Source organism: Canis lupus, chromosome 24 (genome assembly GCF_003254725.2).
Source record: "Canis lupus dingo isolate Sandy chromosome 24, ASM325472v2, whole genome shotgun sequence".
NCBI classification, from domain to species: Eukaryota; Metazoa; Chordata; class Mammalia; order Carnivora; family Canidae; genus Canis; species Canis lupus.
This window is the reverse complement of record NC_064266.1, coordinates 30,734,843-30,758,756: the sequence shown is the minus strand read 5'-3', so window position 1 is coordinate 30,758,756 and position 23,914 is coordinate 30,734,843. Positions and strand designations below refer to the sequence as shown.

At 44.7% G+C, this 23,914-nt stretch overlaps 1 protein-coding gene across 13 annotated transcripts in view; it reads left to right on the top strand.

Moving 5' to 3' along the window:
• Positions 1-23,914, top strand: part of PTPRT (protein tyrosine phosphatase receptor type T) — a 1,044,320-nt gene that overhangs the window by 322,574 nt on the left and 697,832 nt on the right. For all 13 annotated transcript variants that reach the window (XM_035705859.2, XM_049100205.1, XM_049100203.1 and 10 more), the window contains exon 3: positions 12,034-12,305. In XM_035705859.2, the coding sequence (XP_035561752.2) occupies positions 12,034-12,305 (272 nt within the window). The remainder of the gene's footprint in view (positions 1-12,033; positions 12,306-23,914) is intronic.

The following is a 23,914-nucleotide window of genomic DNA, read 5'->3' as shown; positions in this document are numbered from 1 at the left end:
CTGTTTTTCTGGGGTGCCGGATACCTAGCGGGTGCATGAGTAGTATCTGAGGTTAGAACCGGTTTGGTTCCGTTTATAAAGAGCTTGGATCTAGCAGACATTGGAGGAAACCAGCCGAGGGCTTAGCCTTCATGCATGCATCCACGTGGAGGAAACAGAGGCAGAGAGATTCTCAAGAGCTGACTTAGAGATGCAGCAGCAGGGAGGACAGGTGGAGACAGTAAGCCCCGGTGGCAGAGGATTGGAGGGGAGGGTGCTGTGGAATTAGGGTATGGAAACCTCTAGCACATCTCTCATAGTGACATTAGCATAATACCCTTACTCAGACAACCGTGGTATGGTCTGCCAGCAGAGAGCAAAATAACGTGCTGGCGTCTAGCCTGAATTCCACGACGAGAAGTCTCTCCTGGCACCACCAGGGCAGGCATTTTGCGGGGCCCGGAGGAGCTCTTAACCTTTGTTTATATATTTATTTATGATGGACAGGGTTAAGGACCTCCTTGAGAAATAGATGGACGCTCTCTCCAGAAAAAAAGGCACAGAACCGCAAACCTTCCCCACTGTTGACCTTGCCACTCAGTGGGTACGTGATGGGGTTGTCGTCAGAGTTGGACCCCATCATTCTGGGGGCAGGTAACAGTGGCCGGTGAGGAGAAGGTAGGCTTGAATGCTTCATGTTTCTCCGAACCCTGGTATTTTAAAGCTGGGGAAATAATAGCAGTGACCCAATTTAGGAACGTGAAGGCAAGACAGCACTATTTTAACAGGCTTAGTCATCTCTTCGCTTTGCTTTTTTTTTTCCCCTCCACTTCCATTTGTGTCTTTTCCCATTGCAAATATACGAGGTAATAATCCCGTATTTTCCATGGAGCATGGCAAACATGCTATATATAAGACACAGTTGAACATTCTGTGAGTGTAATTGGAGCATAAATGTAACTAATCAAAATATTATCATGCCAATGGATGTGTGAAGAGTTTGGAGATTTAAAAAAAATATATATTTTAGTTCCATGTCATTTCAATTTAAGAGATTTAGAGCTGCAGAAGCAAAGGACTCAGCCCAATGAATGTCAGGAACAATTTGGGGTCTGACAATGTTACAGGCAGCCCTGTTGTTCTCTTTACTCTTAATATGGCAGCAGCCTGACAACTGATTTCCTTTTTGTTCTTTCCTCCCACTCTTTGCCCCTCTGTGCCCTGCTTCCCAGGGCACAGCCAGCTAACCCCAGGGAGCATGCTATCCCTCCTTGCCGCCAAACATGACACCCTTCTGCTTGTGTGCAGGAGCCTGAGAGCTGAATGATGAGTAGTTTGAATCTTGGCTCTGCTACTGTGTGGCTTTGGGAGACTTACCTAATCTCTCTGTGCTCCAGTTTTTTCACTTATATGAGAAGGGTGATAACAGCAGCTACCGTCAGGGCTGGTATTGAATTGAATGCATCTAAGTAACATGTGAGAGTGTGTGTTTGCTGCTGCTGTTATTATTATTAATTAGCTGGTGTGATTGAGGGAAAGGAGCTCTTGTGGGAACATGCAAACATCACTGTGTTTCCCAGAAACAAGACCCAAGGAAAAGGGTCTCTCCTCCTTTACCCCCCACTGTAGAAGGAGCCTAGATAGAAAATCCAAGCCAGTCCTGGCTCCTTGCCTACCACTAACTAGTCCTGTGACTGTAAAACTTTGGAACCATAGGCTTCACTAGCTGTACACCTCTGATGAAGGCTCTCTGATGAATTCTTGGCTCTCAGGCTCCCAGAGGCACTGTGTGACTGGAACCAGGAACACAGGAGAGGGGTGGGAGTCTGAAGGGAGAGGTGCATTATCTGCCCTTCAGTTCTATCTTGACCTTGCCCAAAGCATTGTGATAATTTCCCACAGTGAAGACCAATTGGAACAAGCCTTAAGTCTCACCCACATTCATGTAGCAGAGTTCTCATTGGGTCACACATCAGGTTCCATTGTCTTCTTGATGATAATGTTTATTTTTCCTGCTGGGATGCTGAGCTCTGCTGAGATGCTGGAGGAGGTGAGCTATGAGGTGGTAAATCGGATAGCCTAGGTCTTGGGGTGCCCCAAAGGGTTTTATGTGGGTGTGTTCTCATCACAAGATCATGGTAAGGTCTAGAAGCCTTGGGTATAAGGCTTTTGTTTCTGTTTGGGGAGTGAAAGGGATGAGAGGTAACGAAGGGGTGGCACACGGCTTCCATATTATTGCTTTGTTGCCATCTTTCTCCCATTGTCCCCTTTCTCGCTGCTCAGTATTCTTTTCCTCACTTGTATTTCCCTGATTCACTCTCTCCCTCTCTCCCTGTCACCCTCCCTCACTCCTCCTCCCTCATCTTCTCTGCTGTGTCCTCCTCTGCTTTCTTCTTCTTTCCCCCCTCCTCTCCCTCCTTTGCTACTCTTTCTCTCTCCTTCTTCTCCATTTTCATCCTTTTCTCAGGAATGGGGAAGGACTGCAGGCAGCCCATGTGCCCAGTCTCTGGGGAGACACGTCCATGGTAGACCCTTTTCCAGCAGCACCTTCACATCCAATTGCCTGGGTTTAATTCCATTTTTAAACCACATCATCCATACCTACATGGGTTATCAGATAGCTGTTTCTTGGAAAATTGCCTTAACAAATTTGCATATGAAATGTGTAAACCCCAACTTACTGGTCTGAATGAATGATTACAGAAATAGTTATTACTGGTTCACACAGATTGACTTTGACAAAATGTTCACAATGCTCGATTCATTTGAAACTTCAGGAGGTATTTCTTGTTTTAAATAGATATTATGTATCTATTAAGCTGTAATTAATCCCTCCTCCCTATTTTCTGGTGTATTAGAAAAGAAGCAAATTTCTTTCTTTTTTTTGACACATGATAATTGGGTTGCTTTCATTGATAATATGGACGATGTTGAATAATATGTTTGTTCTTCTGGCTATTTTAAACTGTCGTGTTTACAAATGGCTTAATGACAGTATTCTTGGATAGCGTTGATAGAAATGTGCTTCCCTTCCACCTGCATTTTCTTTAGAGTGCATTGTGTCTTTGGATGGGTTGGTGTCTCCTGCTCTTTAGATTGTGACCAGATAGCCAAACGTCAGCATTCTGGTCTTCTAAAAGTAGCCTTGTCCAGAATAGATATAATAGAGCTACATATAGAGTCAGCAGTGTGGGAATAAGTATCCTCTGGGCATTAGTGAAAGCCACCAAGCATAAGTGGCATTTAAATAGTTTGGTGAAGGATCATGGCTGAGCTGGGCTGTGTGGATTTCAGGAATAGCCCCATCTGAGCAAAACCCAGAAGCTGGGAAATCTGTAGCATGTATTAGTTTCCTGTTGTTGCTATAACAAATCATGGCAACTTCAGTGGCTAACACAGATTTTTTTTTATTATTATTGTATCGTTCAGGCAGTCCAAAATCCTAAATGGGTTGCACTGGACAAAAATCAAGGTGTCCACGGGTCTGTACTTCTTCCTGGAAGGCCCTAGGGGATGGTCTGTATTCTTGCCTTTTCTGAAAAATTCCTCCTGCATTGCTTGGCTCATGGCTCCTCCCTTCATCTTCATGCCAGCAGTATAGCATCTTCAAATCCCTCTCTGATTCTGCCTCTTCTGTCTCTCTTGTTCAGAATAAGCCACCTCCATCATAGGGTCATCTGCTAGGCAACCTTACTTTCACCTGCCACTTTAATTCCCCTTTGTCATGTTAAGGTACTGTTTTCACAGGTTCTGGAGACCAGAGTGTGGACATCTTTGGGAGGCTGTTACTCTGCCTACCATGGAGTGGATGAGTGCTGTGTAGGTGGAAGTCTTTCTCTTCCTCAGTGTTTCTGGCTTTAAAACAGTGATAGCATGGCACCACCTCCCGGGGATGCTAACAGATGCTTAGATCAATGCCTGGCATACACTGAGTTCTCAAGTTTAGTAGTAACATTCAGTGTAAATTGCATCAGGCACAGTGACATCTGCTACTGGCCATTCATTATTTAACATCACCGTTTAATGTCATGTCCAGTTTTTCACTTAAGATTTAGTGACAACAGAAAAGTTCAATGTGTAGCTTTCATTACCCCATTTTCTAGATGAGAACATTGAGGCCCAGTGAGTTTTATTGACTTGCTCAAAGTCACACGACTAAGAAAACAACAGGAGTGGTACTGAAAGCCAGCTCTCCTGACTGCAGATCCAGCCCTTGCTCCGTGCCATCACAGCTGCCTTGGCTCCGGGCAGCGTGTGGGTCCCTGCTGCCATCCACTCCCTTCACATAGGTGCTGACACTGGAAGCTGGCGGGGCCACCTGTCTGCAGGGACAACTCTGAGCGCTTGGAGCTCCAGGCCCTCAGCTGCCAGTCGCCTGAGCACACTCATGTAATCTTAATGAACAATGTGCAAAGCCATTAAAAACTCAATTAGGGCTTTCTTTTTACTGCCGACGTGAGGAAATGCAATCCTGAGGTGCTCATGTGTAAACACAATAGCCGCCATCTGCTATGGAGAAGCGGTTTGCCTCCAAAAAGGGGATCTGTGTTGCAGACACATCAATAACGGGGCGCGTATCAAGGCATTATTATGCACGGAGGGGAAAAATACAAAATTTATGGCCAGCCAGAGAGTACTTCCTGTTTTAATTCCACAGTTTTCGGCACTATGTATAATAACTATGAGGATACTGATGCTGTTTTATGTTCCTTATCACGTCAGTGGATTTTTGGGGGGGAAAAAGGAGAAGGGAAAAGAACATATTTACGGTCTTCCTCTTTCTTGTTTCTGACTGATCTTGGCATAATGACTGGCTTATTTTTGATCTCTGGGAAACTGACAGCCCCGGGATGGTATTAATTAAGCCAACCTGTTGATCAAAGAGGGCCCCACCAAGCTGCTTGTGGATGAGGGCTCTCAAGCCTTAACAATCTCTGAAACAGCAGCGCTGGGCTCCACTCAGATACGGCTTCCTTCCTTTTGCGGAGGATGTGGCCAGACCTCCGTAAGATGGATATGGAGGGAGCTGTGGATCCCACTCTCCTGCAAGACACTGTGCTTGTCTTGCTGCATGTTCTGGCTGCCAGTGTGTGGGCCTTTGCACATGCTGTTCCCTCTGTTTGAAATGCTGTCCCAAATTACCACCGGGCACACATCCATGAAAGGAATCCCGACAGGGAAAGAGGAGAGGCTCACATGACCTTGATGGGGGGAATTTAAGCCACATACCTTCTAGGATCTCTTCACATCCAGTGATCTACACTAACATATCCCTGAGGATATTCCCGGGATGGGGTGCTAGAAGGGAGAGAACTGAGCCCCATGCCATTAGGATATGAGACTATTCAGGTATGTCCTACAGACTGCAGGGGGCCTCTTGCAAGGAGTGGCTTCAAGGCCACAGTGGAGGAGAAAATCTGTCCCAGAGGATGATGCCAAGTGCAATATAGGGGGGCAGTGGTGCTGGGTGAGCCTGCACCTTGATGGAGAAAGGAGGGAAAAAAGCCATGTATGTTTGCAGAAAGAGTTCTCTCTTGAACCTTATTGACTTCAGGGCCAAAGCAGTTGTATTGAGTGTCCCCAAGTGTGTGCCTCAGCAGAGAGACTGGCAAGGGTCTGCTCATCCCTGAGAAACCACAGGTGACAGTGAGGGCCACTCAAGAGGTCTGTGCTTGGAAGTGGAATGAGGACAGGGGCACTGGCATTGTCCATTCAGCTGGCAGGGAGCATGTCCCTTGAGGGCTTTCAGCAAGCCATGGGGAGGACTGTTAGGAGCCCGAGCTCATGCAGGTGCATGTGAGGTGTAAAGCTAGCCAGACTCCACTGTCAGGGTTCATGATGTGCTCACTCCCTCTGTAAAGTGTCACATCCTCACATGCTTCACACATCTGTGTAGCCTGGAAGATGCCCTGACCCGCCTGGCCGAGTTCATCACCCTTCTCCATGCCATGTAATTATGTCTGTGCTCTACTCCAGAGCTGTCCTTTGGGGTATATGAGATGGGATCCTGTTTGGTCTGCTGTGATTTTGCTGCCTGTGCCGCTCAGAGGCATCATCGTCCACTGCTGCCACCCTCCCTGTAACATAGTGAACTCTCTCAGTCTGGTCCACTGAGCCAGGGCTCATTTAGTCACTTGTTTCTGGTTCAGAAATTGGAGTCAGGTACACCTGCTTGGTGGAACCCAGAATGTATGCCTGAGTCTTAGCCCGCAGAGCAGGCTGGAAGGGGGCATCTGGCCTTCTCTGTTTCTGGAGAGGAAAGGAGGCTCTGCTTCAAACTGGTTCCCTGAATATAGGGAGGGAGTTTGCATATTGGGTGGCCAAACCACAGGGACAGTTCCTACAGATCATCAGTCAGATTAACCTGGATTGGGGGGGGGGGCGGTGGTAACCACATGGTGGTGTCTGAGGAGCAGTGTGTGACCATGATGCTCATGCTGGCCAGTAGACCTGCTGAGTTTCTACTGCTGAAGGGTAGACCTTCCCTGGTTATATAGTCCCCAACCTTTCTCTGTCTCTCTCTCTGTCTCTCTCTTTGTATAGATTGAGAGTCAAATGATATGGTCCCACTTTTTACTTTTTACCTCATGCTCCCCTTCTGAGACTTTGGTGATGAGAGGATCTGATGATTCAAGGAATCTTCCACACTCACATAATAGTTCTCAGATTCCCCCAGTGTCCCTGACCCTTAGATGGTGTACCCCAAGCTGGCCTTGAATGAGTCTGTCATCCTTGTATCTCTGGTTCACTGGCTTGGGAATACATATGTGTTCATGTCAATGTAATGTCTGGAAACAGAATAGTGGTCCTCCAAAGATGACCATGTTCTCATTCCTGGAATCTGTACATATGTTACCTTATATGGCAAAAGGGGTTTGCAGGTGTGGTTAAATTAAGGATATTGCAAAAAAAAAAAAAAAAAAAATTAAGGATATTGCAACAAGGAGATTATTCTGATTGGCTGGGTGGATGCAGTGTGTAAGTCCTTATAAGAGGGAGACAGGAGGGTCAGAATCAGAAACAGGAGAGGTGACAGTAGAGCTTGAGGTTGGAGTGATGCCCTTTGTAGATGGGGGAAGGGGCCAGGAGCCAGGGAATGTGGGTAGCCTCTAAAGCTGGATGAGACAAGGAAGCAGATTATCTTTCGAAGTCTCTAGAATGAAAGAAACCCTACTAACACCTTGATTTTAGGCTTCTGATCTCCAGAACCATAAAAGAATAAATTTGCGTTCTATTAAGCCACTGAGTTTATGGTAATTAGTTACAGCAGCCATAAAACACTAAACCAGGATCTAAATCTTGTGTCCCCTGAGCCTTTCTACCTGCTTGACTGTCAGGCCTCTGTCTGCCCTTAGAAGGCTCTCCCTAGTTTGAGTAATAGGATCAGTTGCTCTGGCTGTTTTTCATGTCCAGAGGAGCCCTTTCTGGACTCGTCCGGAAAGCCCACTATCACAAGCCATAGGAGAGTCTCAGCACAGCTGCTGCTGTGGGTGTCTCCCCAGGGTCTTCTCTTCCTTCCTGCTGGGTGTGCCACCTGCTGATCCTGACTTTTCACCCTGTCACCTGTCACATAGACTCCTAGAGCAGCGCTGCTCATTCCTCCAGTTTTACCAACACATTCCTGAGCAGGACTCCCTCCTGCTGTATCTTTCTGGCCTGTGCCCTTCCTGCCTTTGTGGGTAGGCTGTGCTGGGAGTGGTGGGGTGGGCAGTCATCATTTTTTGTCTTCTAGGGTTTTTTTTTTTTTTTTCTTTTAATCTTGTCTATCTCACTGAGCCTTACAGCAAAACACATACCTTTCTGTCTAGTCTAAAGGTTGGGGCGTGCATAGCAAGTCACCTAGATAGACATGAGGGGCCAGGGTGATAGTGGTATTGTGACCTTGACCCCACCCAGCTCTGGCCCACCAAAGACAGGTGATCTTAATGAAGATCCAAGATATTTCTTGCTTTTTCAAGAATTCATGCTCAGAGTGCCTTTTCTTTCTTTCTCTTTCTCTTTCTCTTTCTTTCTGTTTTTGTTTGCAGTAGGACACTGCTCTTACTGATGTTCCTATTTGGTGTGTCTTGCAGCTTTGCCTAGTTAACTATTGTTTTTTCATCGTATCCCCTTAAATAATGGGACTTGGAGGAAGTGAGGGCTCTATAGGGGTGCCAAAACAATAGTGCTAGCTGTGGAAATGAAGTTCACAATTTCAATGGCTTAATAGCCCAATAACCATGTATTCCTTGTTTCCTTAAAGCCAAAATGAGTGTTCCTAATGGGTGGGTGGCCTTTCCTCATGGTCATGGTCATTCAGGGAACCAGACTCCTTTTATTGGGTTCTATTTCTCTGGGAAGCCTATGCTTTCAGCTAGCTGGTGGATGAGAAAGACAATGGAGCAGTGATTCTCAAACCTTAATGTGCATATGAATCACCAGGGGATCTTGATAAATTGCAAATTTGGATTTAGTAGACCTGCGGTGGGGCCTGAGATGCCGCATTTCTTTCAAACTCCCAGGTGGTGCTGATTCCCTGTTCAGAGACCATCCTTTGAGAAACAAGATAGTGGAGCAAGAGCGATGGGGGTTGGGGTGAGGGGAGGTAGCTTTTATAAACCAAGCCTGAAAGTTTCATACTCAGGCCCCATTGACTAGAAAGAACCCAGTTGCATGACCCACCAACCTCTAAAAGGAGGCTGGGGAATGTGTTCCAGCTGTGTGCCCAGAACCAAGAGGACAGATCTGTCCATCAACCAGCAATTTCTCCAAATGGAGGGTAGATGGAGGGCAAAGCACTTTCACCAGCTCTGTCTTCGGGGAGTTGAAGCATCCTCTACCAACAGTCATCAGGGCAGCAAGATAAAAGGTAGCCCTAGACTCTTGGGAGTGGATAAAGGTTTTGTGGTTTTGCCTCCTCCATGAGCTTGCTTCACCATTGGAACTGGGATGAAAAGAAGTAGGAGCCTGAGCTGGTGGAAGAGAAACCCTCCAGACTCTCGGTGCTGCAGATTCTAGGCAGCCTGGGTGGATTGCCAGGAGGGCAGGAGCTGCAATGTCCACGGGGCATGGTGGGATTCGGAGTGAAGAGAGCCAGGCACTGCTCGCTTTTCAGGCTGCCTTCTCTACCCATAGCTGTGCCATACCTCTGTGGAAGGGGCAGTCACCCAAGCTTCATGGGGCTTGTGGGATCTCACTCATCTGTCCCCAGGAAACCTTCTGGAACCCTGTGGGATGCAGATGAACACATACAAGCATGGATGCTAGCTCAGTCTTCTTTCTGTGCTCTCTCACGCAGAGATTCCCTCCTTGCTGCCTCACTGGGCAGGTTGTGATAATTACAGAGATTACATCTGACAAGGGACATCTCTCTACTTACCCTATGTTACTGCCAGGCAGTAAACAAGGAAACTCTTGGAAACATGGAGGTGTGAGGGGAGATGTGCCTCTGCACTGCTTTCAGTGGCCCTTGTCTTAGGAGGCAGATGGTTTTCTGATTGGTGGGATGGTGAATGACTGGGAGCCTAGTGCTTGCTTCTTATTGGCTCATTTTGAGGGTGAGCCTATCCAGGGGCCCTGTGTGGCCATCCCTCGAGGATCTCTCTGACCGTAGGGATCTGGGTAGAGTCGGCAGGACAAAGTCCATGACCAGCCAGCTGCTGTGTGTGCTAGTACGGAGAAGAAAAGGCAGGAAGCCTCATTTGGCTTCAAGTCCAAGTTACTTTCCTAATCCAGTTCTGTGAATAATAAAATAGAGAGTTTTGAACTCCCCTCCCCTCACCTCCTCTCCCCCTTCTCTCTCTCTCTTATGTCTTTTTTTCCCTAAGATTTATTTGTTTGAGAGAGAGAATCTGAAGCAGACTCCACACTGAGCATAGATCCCGACACCAGGCTTGATCTCAGAACCCAGAGATCACGACCTGAGCCAAAATCAAGAGCCAGATGCTTACCCAACTCAGCCACCCAGATGCCCCCCGCCCTCCTGTGTCAATTTTTAAATTCATTCAGAACCCAGGGAGGATTGGCTACGAGTGCTTGGTACCCTCTAGAATCCCAACATGCAACAGATTGCCTGGCATTTACTAGCTTTAGTCTTCTGGGTGTTAGGGTGAATAAATGAGGCTGCTTCTCGAAGTGGCTCATCTTGATTGAGGATAAGCAGTCTTAAGGTTTCATCCTGAATGTAAGATTTTAGTGGTTAAAGTAAGATTTCAATGCAGTAGTGTTTTTTGAGGTGGGAATGTTCATCGCAGATCCCCTGAGTTTATCCACTGTGTTTTATGATGCAGTTCAGTTCATAGCATCATAGGGCTTTAAGTCACAAGTTCAACCCTCACAGTTGGTCGCGGGATTTCCTTAGATTTCTTTCCCATTGTCCAGCCTCTGTTTAGCCACCTGCAGTGGCAGGGAACTCCCTCTGTCTCGGGGCCATTGTTAGAAGGCCCTTTGAATGGAAATAAGCCTCCTGTGGTTTTTTTCATAGGTCTGCCGCTCAGACACCTTTATCAATTAGCAGTTGCCACAGTCGTGCCGCCCAGCAAATGGAGAGGGAACTCAGGGGCAAACAGCAGTGAGCATTTGTTCTCATACTCCTGAGTCTGAGCATCGATTGTGGACTGGCAGATCTGAGTTGGGCTTATTGACCGCACGGCTGTGCTCCTAGCTGCCCAGTGGGGATGGCTTGGTTCTTCAGCCCTGGCTGAGCTCCATTCTCCACCACACATGTCTGTTCTGGATCCCAAGCTGAAAGGGGCAGCGGCTACCTGGGGCACATTCTTCTCATGAAAGGTGGTGGTAGCACAAGAAGGCAAGCCCTCCTAGGCAAGCACATTTCAAGCCTCTGCTTGATTCATTCCGTTGACATCTTGTTGACCAAAGCAAGTGCAGCCCAAAGTCAAGGGATGGGGACACACCCTCTGCTTCTTCGGGGAGGCCCAGGACATGGATCCAGGGAGAACTAGAAGAACTAGAAACAACCATTTAATCTGTCAAAGCAACTCCAAAGATGCTCACTTCCTCTCTATGGGCTGGCAGCCTGCTTAGTGCTTGAAAAACAGTAGTGACATTTTCTGCAGAATAATAGTGTAAATGCCGAGTGGGAGAGAATCTAGGTTTCCTCCATCCCTTCCTGACTGTGTGGCCCAGGGCAAGTTACTCAGTCTTTAAATAAAACGAAAATCCTCTACTTACCAGGGTCATTCTGAAGATGAAATTGAATAGTATATTAAAAAGACACCTAGCAAGTATTACCCTCCATTCCAGGCTGAGTATCTTCTGGTTGGTTCTCACATTTCTTCAGAGTTTATACTACTTTTTATATGCCCTCCTATGATATATAGAATCATTCCCTGTGCTGAATACAGTGTTAAGGGATAGTTTGCAATTATTCCTTGTACTGAATGCTGTAGTCCTTGTGATCGTGTTCGAATGACACTTCCTATATTGTAGAGCTGCTGCTTCCATTGAGATAGCCTGAGCTTGCCGAAGGTTTGTATGTCACATTTTACTCTTGGAAGTTGCATTTGACTGTATTCCTGGGGTTTTGTTCCATGTTTCCTTTAGGACCTGCTAGATATAATGTTTTTTCTGTAAATGTTTATAGACTGTCTACTTTGTAGAAATATTCATACGTGTTATGGTCTCTTAATTTTTATTATTACTTTTTAAAAAAGGTTTTATTTATTTTAAAGGGAGAGAGAAAGCACATGTGGGGAGAGTGGGAGGGGGAGAGAAAGAGAGAATTCTCAGGAGACTGTGTGCTGAGCTTGGAGCCTGATGTGGGGCTCGATCCCAGAACCCTGAGATCATGACTTGGGTCTAAATCAAGAGTTGCTTGCTTAACTGACTGAGCTACCCAGATGCCCCCATCTCTTAATTTTTAAACTGCCTTGCTGAGCAGTTATAAAAGTCCCAATTATAGAAGAAGAAAGAGGGGCTGTGGCTTCCTCAGGATCAGTCAGGCCCTCCTAGAGTGACTTGGTTTCTGACCACCATGTTTTGGGTATGACTGATGATCAGGAGGATTTTCTTTCTCTTTCTTTGTCTCTACTTCCCATCCCCTCTGTGGGTCTCCAGGATCCTTCATGATGGTGAACAGCTCTGGGAGGGCCTCTGGCCAGAAAGCCCACCTTCTCCTGCCAACCCTGAAGGAGAATGACACCCACTGTATCGATTTCCATTACTACTTCTCCAGCCGTGACAGGTCCAGCCCAGGAGCCTTGAATGTCTATGTAAAGGTGAACGGCGGGCCCCAGGGGAACCCTGTCTGGAACGTGTCTGGGGTCGTCACCGAGGGCTGGGTGAAGGCAGAGCTTGCCATCAGCACCTTCTGGCCACATTTCTACCAGGTATGGCATGCTATGGTTTCATTGTTTTTTGAAAAGTAATCCTAAATCTTTGTACCTCTTGCCTTCCCTAGACTTGTTAGGTTAAGAAAGGACTTCACTTACTCATTTATTGTGCACCTCATGTTTCCTGAGCTTCTCCTAGTGTGGCCCTGCTGGTACAGAGGTGATCTAGCAGGGCACCTGCCTCCCTGGAGGTCCTGCTTGGGACGTGGAGACCAATGATCATTAAGCAGTTACTGTAGAGTGGGACATAGTGGGCTCTCCGGGATGCCGGGGGGAACAGAGACATTGGAGCCTTTTATAAAGTGATTGCTTACAACGATTTGTTGAGGGACATACTATTATTATCCTTATTTTACAGACAAGAAATTTGAGGTTCTGAGAGCTGGGATAACTAGTCAAAAGATCACCTCTGGGGAAAAGGGTGTTTGGGGGAAAGCCATTGGGAAAGCTTCCAGGCAGAGGTGGCAGCCAGGTGAAGTCTTGAAGTATGAATAAATAATTACTGAAAAAGGAAGGAAAAAGGCATTTGATTTTGTCAGGGATGGTACATGCCGTTGACTGCAGGAGGAAGGGAGTGAGTTTTGCAGAGTTTGGAAACTCTCACTTGTTTAAGGGTAGGTCACAAAGGGGATAATGCAGGGAGTTAAGCTTGCAGAGGCAAATTGGTCATGGCTGGCTTCGAATGCCAGGCCAAGGAGATTCAGGGGAATCCCTCGTCTGCAGCACTGCTACTCCAACTGTTGCGAAAGAACAGTTTTTCCCTTTCAACTCATTGTGGACCAGTACTTTCATGACTGTAGTAAAAATGTCACAGCAGTGCCACATTGCTGCAAACACTTCTCCCACTCCACCTACTTACGCCACTGTGTGCTGAGAACACCCAGGGCACAGGCTTCTGGCAGTCTGTGGAGCACGCCTGGAGGAGCACAGCTCTGTGCCCACTTGGCCTGGGACCCAAGAAAGCTTTTCTTTTTGTTAAAACAACTTTATATATTTAGGTACAATTTATATATCCTAGCATTTACCCGTTTAATTATGTTATCAGTAATTTTGAGTAAATCTAAGTTGTGCAGTCATCACCATAAAGCAGTTTTAGAACATTTTCATCACCCCTATAAATCCTTCCTGCCTTTTTGTGGTTATCTCCAAGCCTACTGTTGAAAGGTTTTAAGTAAGAAAGCGACATAGTCAGATCTGCATTTTAGAGAAATTTCTTTAGGGTCTGAGGCAGAAAATGGACCTGAAGCTGGCAAGGCTAGTGGCTGGGAGCTTCTGAGACATCCTTCAGTTCAGTGTCTGTGATACAGTCCTTTCAGATGGAGCATGCAGGCAGCCATAGATAATATGTAAATGCAGCTGTGTTCCAATAAAACTTTATGTATAAAAACAAGTTGTGGGCCAGATTTGACCTCCAGGCCATAGTTTGCTGAACCTTGATGTAGGTAGTAAAACTGAGGTCTAGAGATGGATACTGAAATGCAAGAGCACTCAGCAAATCATTGGAAAAGCTGTGACCAGAACCTGGATGCCTAATCTCAAGACTGCCCTCCCCACCATATAACTAAGTATAAAGTAACTGTGTCTGTAAGGCCATGGGTTTCCCCAGTGAGGCGTCAGAGCTCCAATTAGAAACCCCTATCTAGGGATCCCTGGGTGGCACAGTGGTTTGGCGCCTGCCTTTGGCCCAGGGCGCGATCCTGGAGACCCCGGATCGAATCCCACATCGGGCTCCCGGTGCTTGGAGCCTGCTTCTCCCTCTGCCTATGTCTCTGCCTCTCTCTCTCTCTCTCTGTGACTATCATAAAAAATAAAAAAATTAAAAAAAAAAAAAAAAAAAGAAACCCCTATCTAGGGCCCGACGCAGATGGATTATAGGATAGGGCTATAGGTGCAAGTCTAAGGAGCAGGAAAAGTAATCCAGGAGAGGAACAGTAGCACTGCTGGCCCTGCTCTTTGGTAGGATATGGAGGGCATTTCTTTTGTCCCAGCTCTGTGGTAAGTGTATTGCCTTTCATTTATCTATGTAGTATCTCCTTGTGTTGGAGAGCAACATGTCTTCTGTTCTAGAGCAGGGCATATTATTGATAAACTGAGGTTCCCATAATTCTCCCTAGGTCCTCTGACTCCAAGCTCAAGTTTTCTGCTTTAGGGGTTAAAAGCGCATTATGAGAATCTTCCTCTCACTAGCTGTGTAATGTTTGATGTATCCTGTCATCATTTTAAGTCAGTTCTCTCATTTGTAAAATGAAGAAGGAAATAGGTACAATGAAGGGTTCTTTAGTGGATTGAATGAGATAGCGTATATATTAACATGTCAGGCCTGTGGAGGGATTCAGCACTTGTTCGGAAGGAAGGGAGGAGGAACAGGAAAAGAGGAAGGAGGCAGGGTGCCTTCTGTGCAGAGATCCCCACCGCAGTTGAGCTGTCCTCTGTTAGTTATCATCCCTGTGATAAGCAACCTCATCTGGGAGAATTTTGTGATTTCCAACTTGTTGGCCACTGCAGCATCATTACGACACATTATATCCTCTGCTCTGAGCTTTGTGGTGAGAAAACCACTAATGTACTGGAAGCAGCAGTTTAGAACAGATAAATCTCTCTCTCTCTCTCTCTCTCTCACTCATAGACGCACACACACAGCCACTAATGGATAGTCTCATGGCCAGACACACACAAGTGCACCTACATGCTCCCAGAGTCACTGCCCACACATACATCCAGGGGAGAGATGAGGGGACCGTCAGGAGATTCAAAGACACTTACAGAGTAGATTTTAAAATTCATCAGACCCTGAGCTCTGGTCCTATATGTATGATTCTGCAGACTAAATACAGTTTTAGTTTTTAGCAGTGCTGGGACTCAGATCGTGATGGCTTATGTATTCATTTATTAAAGTCATATTTCATAGTTCCAAAATTGACTTTTAGCTCTGTAATAAACAGGGAAATTTCATCTTTCCTGTTACTGGGGCTCTGTGGCGCCAGGGTCTCAGCAGGGCCAGGGATGAACGTCCCTTGGCCCGGTACCTCCACACCTGCCTCTTCTCTGGGGAGCAGGGGCTTATTAAAACCGCCTAAACTGTACTTTAGATTTCTGCCCCCTTGCAGGTGATATTAACTCTATTTTATGTTTTTAATGATTCTGAACTGTTCTGTCCCAAGGGTTAAAAAAAAAAAAAAAAGAGAAGTTTTTTTATAAGTTTTACAGCCACCTGCTCACTCTGTTTTCCAGCACCTGCCTGGGTGAAGTTGCCTTTTATTTAGTGCTTATAATTGCTATGTAGATACATGAAATCTAGGGCCTTCCAGGCTTGGATTCAGCTGAACTTGAAGTCCAGGCCTTTTCTCAGGGATCGGGCACTGGCATATGGCACTCTGTAAGTTTAGTGACTTCACATGCAGTTCTGCAGATCTGGGGGTGCATCTCACAGAGGGAGCCCATCTCCCGCCCTTCACACCCCCCCACACACATTTCCTTTCACCCCTCTCCACTGAGCAGTAAACCCTCCTCCTTGTCCTACTCAGGCCTCCGGGGGCTGAGGTGGGAGAGAGACTCTTTTGATTTCACCCTAAGCAATCCCTCTTCATCAAAATATGTGGTTGTCTTCCTAAGAGGGGTGCTGGTGAGCCAACATCTTTTCTCTCTTTGGAGAAAATGTTTGCAGCCCCTTAAAACTTCTGCTGTAGAGATTCTCTGCTCAAGGACTACAAAAGGGGAGGATAAAGTGCCAGCTTCCTTAAACAAGTCCTGACCTATCCATCCCTTCTCCCAGCATGCATCCTACCTGGTTTTTTTGGAGAGGTTGAGAGGGACTCATCTCTGAGCCTCTCCTGGGAAATTAGTTCCTGGCTTTGTCCAACAGCTCATGCATAGAGAGAGGTTTGTGCTTTTCCACACAAGTACTAGGGGGTCTCTAAGGTTCTAGAGACTGGGGCGTGTGTAGTTGACTGTAGGTCCATGTGGTGGCCTTGGGGTTGAAGAATGTCCTGCAGAGAAGGCAGGTTTCCTAGCCTAGGCCTTCCGCCCCATCCCTGCCTCTCAGGGTCCCTGCCCTCTGACATGAGGCATCCCTGGGTGTTGGCATGACCTACTTCTGCTCACTCTCTGCCCTGCCTTCCTACTCCCTGTAAGCATTAAAGTAGCCTCTACAATACTCACCTTAGTGCCAGCCTCATTGAGAGTTCAGTGTGGAGGGGACCTGCCTCAGCATGTGGGTCCAGGTAGGCCTTAGAGGGCCCAGCATGGACTTTCTCCCTTTCCTTTATCTCTGGCTCTGTTTCTGATAATATCCAATCTTACGTCTGTGTTGTTGACTCCTCATTCTCCAGGCATTGAGGGGGTCTATCTCATGGCAGCTTGCATGATTTTTATTAGAAAAAAATTATAATTCTGGAGTGGCATGGCAAAGACGGGAGCCTCTTGGCTCCTGCACATTTTGTGAACATTTTGCTCAGAGTGACGGGGGCAGTGACAGCAGGGGACTCAGTTCTGCCTTGGGAAGTCCTTTATTTTCAGTGTCTCCAGAGCCTGCCCTGTGGTATAAAAATTCTGTGGACCCTCCTTCTAATATCTCATGAGTCTGGAGACTTCATCAAGGATTCTGTGGGCTGCCATGGTCTCTTTGTCTGTGCTTCTGTACTTCCTCTCCACCACCTTTCCCACCTCCCTTTGTTCCTGCCACCATATGTGCCTCTTTGTTTCCATGTAACTCCACATGGACCTGACTCCAGCCTGTGCCAGATTCTGACAGTCAGGACTCACATCAGAGTCGGTTGAGTGTAGGAACTTCAGTGGAAACTTGAGATGTGGACTACAGGAGGTAGTTATGTAGGACAGTCCAATAGCTTCTTTCCCTCCCCAGACCTACCACCATTCCCTGGCATTTCTCCTCTTACTGCCCATCACTCTCCCCAGAGTAAAAACAAGGATAACAACAATATTTATTAACATCTTACCCTATATATTACAAACCTTTATGATTATTAACTCATTTAATGGAAAACCAGAGCATTCTTTCCTTTGTTTCTTATGGGGTATTTTTTCCCCCTGTTTGAGAAACCCAAGTCTCACCTATCCTGATGCTTCACAAAATAAATTCTCAAGAGGAATTCTGATAAAAGAAAGATTTTCTATCTCTCTCTCTTTTTAAAAAGATTTTATTTATTTATTCATGAGAGAGAGAGAGAGAGAGAGAGAGAGAGACAGGCAGAGGGAGAAGCGGGCTCCATGCAGGGAGCCCGATGTGAGACTCCATCCCGGGACTCCAGGATCATTACCTGAGCCAAAGGCAGATGCTCAACCGCTGAGCAACCCAGGTGTCCCAAAGATTTCCTATCTCATTCTAGAATTCTTATTTCTGCAGAGGAAGGAAGAGAGAACAGTGAACAAAGGTGTGTTTCACTATCACCCGTTCTGACCAGCCTTGCATTCATTCATGGCTGCATGAATGAAAATGATATGACATGGGTTAGACACTGGGACATAATGGGAGAAACGGTCCCATGTGTTAGAAGAGTTTAAGTTGTACTTTGACGAACTGGGAAAAAAGTTAGAATTCTACTTAACCAGGTGTTTTGGTTAAATGAGAGTTGAACTGCTTTCCGTTGAAGCCTAGTAGGGGGTGTGGCTGTGTGCTGTGAGCCAGAAGCCCAGGGCTTTGGTTCCCAGTCTGCCTCTGGCTCCCTTTCTGAGCTTTGGTAATGCAGCTGGCCCCACCTTTTAGGGCTTTTGAGAGACTGGGTCAAGATCATATAATAAATGGTCAGTATTGCCAACCTTTATTATAAATTGTGGTTATATTTTTGCTTTTGTTATTTTTATTATAATTCAGTCTCAGTTGATGAGGTACCGTTTCTGCTCAATACTAATCCCTCATTGGAGTCCTGACCCCAATTGACGACTCCTTCTGGAAGCTTGTTTCATTGATCCCTCACCCCATCCCTTTGTGTTGGATCCTATTACCTTGATTCATTTCCCTCTACCTAAAATTATGCTCAATCTCTAACATCCCCCCAAAAATCCTCTATTGGGCTTTTAGCACTTGACCTTGAGCCCAAGCTCTCTTCTCTGAATTACCTACTCTGCCTTCTATGGTGATTTCACCTAGTTTTGTAGCTTTATATGCCATTTAGATGCCAAAGCTGCCATATTTGTAATTCTGGTCCTAAATAACCCATGAGCTCCAAAAGCAGAATGCCATTATCCTACCCAACACGTCCATTAAGATGTTTACTTGGCATCTCAAGCTTAGTAAGACCGAAAAGAAATCCTGAAGTAGCCCTGCCTATGTATCCGTGCACACATGTTCATCATGTCATCTTCTCCATGTCAATAAATGACACCAGAATTGACCTAAGAGCTCAGTCCCCAAATTGAAGAGTCCTCACTGAGTTCACTTTCCTTCACTTTTCTCCTCTTGTTCCAACAGCAGTTATCTCATACCTGCCTTCAAAATACCTCACCAGCCAACATCTTTGTTTTCCATAGCCACCACCATCATCACAGCCATCCTTATCTTTTGATTGATCCTTATCTATTTTAACCCATCTCCACACCACAGCCGGGATGATTTTTGTAGAATGTAAATTAGATTATGTCACGTTCCAGCTTTAAACCTTTCAGTGACTTAGAGGAAAATTCAGGCCCTCTGCTATGTCTTGTAAGACTCATCTGACCCCACTGCTAATGCTCCAGCCTTGCCTTGTGCCTTTCTAGCTTACTTACTGTATCTGAGCCACATCAGTTTCATCCTTGTGCTCCCAGATTATCCCCAGTGCTTTCCTGCCTCGTGGCCTTTGCCCTTGCCACCATATTTTTTCTTGATAGGCCAATTTCATCCTAATAGTCTCATCTTAAGTATCATCATCTCTTAGGGTTCTCTCTTGACCACTCTAAGTAAAGTAGACCCTCCTCCTCTTAATTAATTGCAATATTCTATTTATTTCCTTCATAATACCAATCATAAAAGAGTTTAATTTTATGTATTTATTTAGTTTCCATTTCTATTCACTAGAATGTGAAGTTCATTGGAGTTAGGACCTTAGTCATCTCATTGACTTTCATAACCCTAGAATATGTCCCAGTATTTGGTACAGTGGAGGGTCTCTGTAAATGTTAAATGAATGAATGACGACCTTGATTTTGTTCCCAGTAGTTTTAGAGTTTAGGGAATAAGATTATTTGGGAACAAGCAGTTATAATGCTGTATGATAGGGTGATAGGTACTATAGTGGAGTTAACTCTGCAGTGGTATATAGCATAGTGATACTACAGCATGAAGAGGGCTACAAAAATGTAATGTACCTTAAAGCACTTACTTTTTGTTGTAAATATAGCTCATTTTTTGCAAAAAAATTGGATAATCTAGAAAATTTCAAAGAATAAAATATCCTCCATAATCTTCCTGGTATCATTTAAAAATTTATTCATAGACTATTACCATCCTTTATCTTTTGTGAATTATCTAGTGAAGTCATATGCCAACTCTTCTTTTGGAGAGTTTATTTTGTTGATTAGTAAGAATTCTTGACACAAAACAGGTTATCGTTTAGCTGACCTAGATGTTATAAATACTGTTCTCAACTAGCCATTGGCTTCTAATTTTGTTTCAGACTTTTGTTAACATACAAAACATACTTTGAAATTTTAGTCATTATGGGAGGTATTATATATACAAATATATAATATTTCAATTTTAAGAAATTTATTTTTAAGCTTTTGTCATTAATTTCTAGCCTTAGAGAACTTAGAAAAATACTAGACCTAGACCTATACAGTTTTTGTCTTTGAGAGATTTATCGAAGTTAGTCTTTAGCCTGTCATCTGATCTTTGTGTTAAATAACCTGTATTTAGTAAATACATTATTATTCATATTATGTACATACTTAAATCTTTAGTTTTTTCTATTTGGTCAGAGTCTGGGACATGAGTTAAAATTTTCAAATTGTGTTTTATTCCCCGCCCCCCCCATCATTTTCTCTTTTAAAGTTTAACTCATGCATTAAAAATAAAGACCTCATAATCCACTTAATGGTTTTTATTTTTTTCCAGTTTAAATTCTACTTTGACACTTTTACATATTTTTACAACTATTTTCTGTTTATTTGCATTTTCCCATTATGCCTTTGTTCAGCTTATTTTTAAGTTACCTGAGTCATTTTGTGTTAGGTCTTTAATAGTGTACAATTAGATTTTATTTATTTAGACAGTCTGAGACCTTTTCTCTATTTTAACCCATTTATATTTATTGTCACAACAGAAATAATTTTTCTTTTGTCATTTTTATTACACAGTTTGAATGCTTTTGTGTTTTTAAATGTATTTTCTGTGTTCTATTTTATTTTTTTCCTATGGCCTTTGCTTTTGTTTTCCTTTTCAGCTATTGAAAACATAATTAGATACATAATTCTTTATAGAAAGTCTTCTGTTGACTTTCTCCTCTGCAAGCTGTGGCATTTATCCTTCAGGTAGCCTATTATTTCTGCAGACATTTCCTCATTCCCTGCACATTTTTGTTTCTGTGTCTCTGAAAGACCCTGTTACCTTAATAAACCCCTCTTCCAAATCGGTTGCCATGCTAGTGTCAGCTGCTCTATGTTTAATGTGACTGCCATCCCAAAGTCATTTTACATATGCCCAGGCAGTTATGTGTGTGGTTTTAATGATTGATCTTACCACCCAAGGAAGCTGCCTCTTCACAACCATCACCACCCTCTCTACCAGTTCCTTGTTCTCTCATTATAGCTTTTGAGGAGCTCTGGGTCCGCCCTGAGACTGCTGGGCTCTGAATCCATTAACTTGGAGTGACCACATGGGCCACAGAAAGATTCCACATGAATGTTTTCTTGTTGGTCTCATCACCCATCTTACATTCTATCCATAGGCTTGAGGTGAGAAGTGAAAGGAGGGAGAAGGGTCCATTGTGTAGGTTGTTGAAGTGGTAGAGATGAAGAATAATGAAGATTTGAACCAGAGCCATTGGACTAGAATCAAACTGGATTTGACCTACAAAATGATTGCCTCATATGGTTCAACTTAATAGCAGAGTTAGAAAGACATGGCCAGATTTAGAAGTACTAAGTCAGAATCAGAAAGAAAATACTGAGCGAGTCAGAAGGAGAAGCCCAGGCAGATGCCCAAATCCCAGTCTTCAGTAACTGGATGGGTCGTAGGGCAACCCAGTGAGGCCCATGTTTCAGGAAAGATAGCCTGTTGGGCAGTAGGGGAGACAATTTGATAGGGAAGCTGTTCAGATCAGTTGCATATAGATTGTGGTTGAGTCATCTGTGTAATAATATCTGAATGAAAATACAGATCTCTTAGCTGGGTGAAACTGCTGTTTGGTGAGGAGTATGGAGTGGGGCTGACTGTCACTAAATTGGACTGGACTGTCGATGGGGGATTGTCACTAAATTGGTAGCCATTGGAGGAAGAATGTGTTCAGTGAAAACATGAGTAGGGGAACCTCACATTTGATAGTTATAGGAGGAGGAGTGCTTACAAAGAAACCTACCATGATGTTATCCCAGTTCTGTGAGAAAAATGGAGAATGAAGTGTCACTTGAGCCTGAAACAAGAGAGATCCAGAAAGGAAGAAGCTATGAACATTGATAATTATAAAAAATGATCCAAGTATTAATAATAATAATTAGCACACATTGAGTACCTACCATGTGCCAAACATTGTTCTAAATAGTGCATTAATTCCTTTAACCTGAAAAATTATCCAAAGAAGTGGACACTGTAATTGCAGATGAGGAAACTGAGGCACAGAGCAGTAAGATAACTTGCCCAGGTTCACACACTGATAAGTGGTATAGCCAAGACTAGAACCCAGGCATCCTGATCTGGAGCCCAAGCACTGCACTAGTCTTCCTTCTTAAGATAAGGATTGAAACACTATCTGTTGGATTTAGTAACTATGAAGTTATTAGAATCTGCCATGAGAGCAGCTCTGGGGGAAGTGCTGGGGACAAAGTCCATATTATAATGGATGGGGGTTTGCAGTGGGAATTAAGGAAGTGTTGACAGTGAATGTAGATAAAACTATTATCTAGAGTATTATCTAGTCTATTATCTAGAGAATTCCTCATGTGATTGAAACACAACTGGACTGTGCTAGTGCAGAACCTACTGCTAAAGGATAGCTTTTAAAGAATAAGAGAAGCCCAAGCATTTACTTATGCCAAAATCAGGGATAAAAAGAGAGTTCAGAGATACAAGATAGAACCAGCAAGGACCAAGTAGCTAGAACACATAGCAGAGGTGGGGAGGAATTAAGAGTGCCGGCATGCCTTATGGAGAGGAGGCAATGGTTGGCATGTGGTGATCCGAGGTGTAATCCTTTTTTTTTTCTTCAAAGATTTTATTTATTCATGAGAAACAGAAAGAGAGAGAGAGGCAGAGACATAGGCAAAGGGAGAAGCAGACTCCCTGTGGGGAGCCCAATGTGGGACTCGATCCTAGGACCCCAGGCATGCCTGAGCTGAATGCAGATGCTCAACCATGAGTCACCCAGGTGCCCCATCTGAGGTATAATCTAACCTATGATTGATGGGCAAGAAGTCAGAAGTCAGCCCCTCTCTTGTTCTCTTGCCTCTTGAAGATTTGCTGTGTGTGTCTGCTGGGATTGGGTGGGTGATATTAAAGGGGAATATATGTGTAGGGCATGGAAGATAGACAAGGCAGATTTGTAGTAGACTTGTCAACACTGAATTGACGATGTGAAAGATTGGGGGCTTTGGGTGAGAGTGATTTGGATGTTTAGCTAGCTTGCAGGGTGATCCTGGGTATGCTGAGAATACAGGAGGTCCAGACCGTCAAATAGACCCTAGGAAGGTTGAAGTCCAGGGTACCACTCGAGCCAAACGAGCAGGTTTAAAAGGAGTGAGGGGCAGGAGGCTGTGCCAGAATCCTGGAGAATGCAACTTCCAGTTTCTGGAGTGGACAAGGACATGGCTATGGCTGAAGCTGGTTGGGAGATAAAGACCACTGGAATTAGGGAGGGTCCTGGGCATTGGTCGTGGTGGCCACTTAGATGGCTATATATCCCCTAGGCAAAGTTAGACAATGGGTGACAAAGAAATATATTAAGGGAGTTTTAAAAGTTCTAGTGAAATACACAATTTGGATGAGAGTCAGAATGGAGAACTCCAAGAATTGTTGCCTGTGGATCCCTGGATACCAAAGTTATGCATGGGGCTTATCTTCGAGAGGTGTTATTAAGAAATTCAGATGGGGTGAGAGACAACCAAGAACCAGGCTCTTAACTACAGGCAACAAACTGGTGGTTACCAGAGGGGAGGGGGGAGGAGGAGAGAGTGTGTGGGACAAAGAGGGGTTGAGGATTGAGGAGTGCACCTGTTGTGATGAGCACTGGGTGTTATTTGAAAGTGTTGAATCATGCTGTTGTACACCTGAAACTATTATAACCCTGTATGTTGACTATATTGTAATTAAAATTGAAAAAAGAAATTCAGGTGGAATGTATTCCTGTGGGGTATAGAATCAAATCAGGGTAAACCCTCTTTGGCTTATGGTAGCTTCCAAGGTAAGGTCCTCTGTCCACCTTCCTAGGTGGGATATTAGGAAGTAGTTCTCTGTGCTT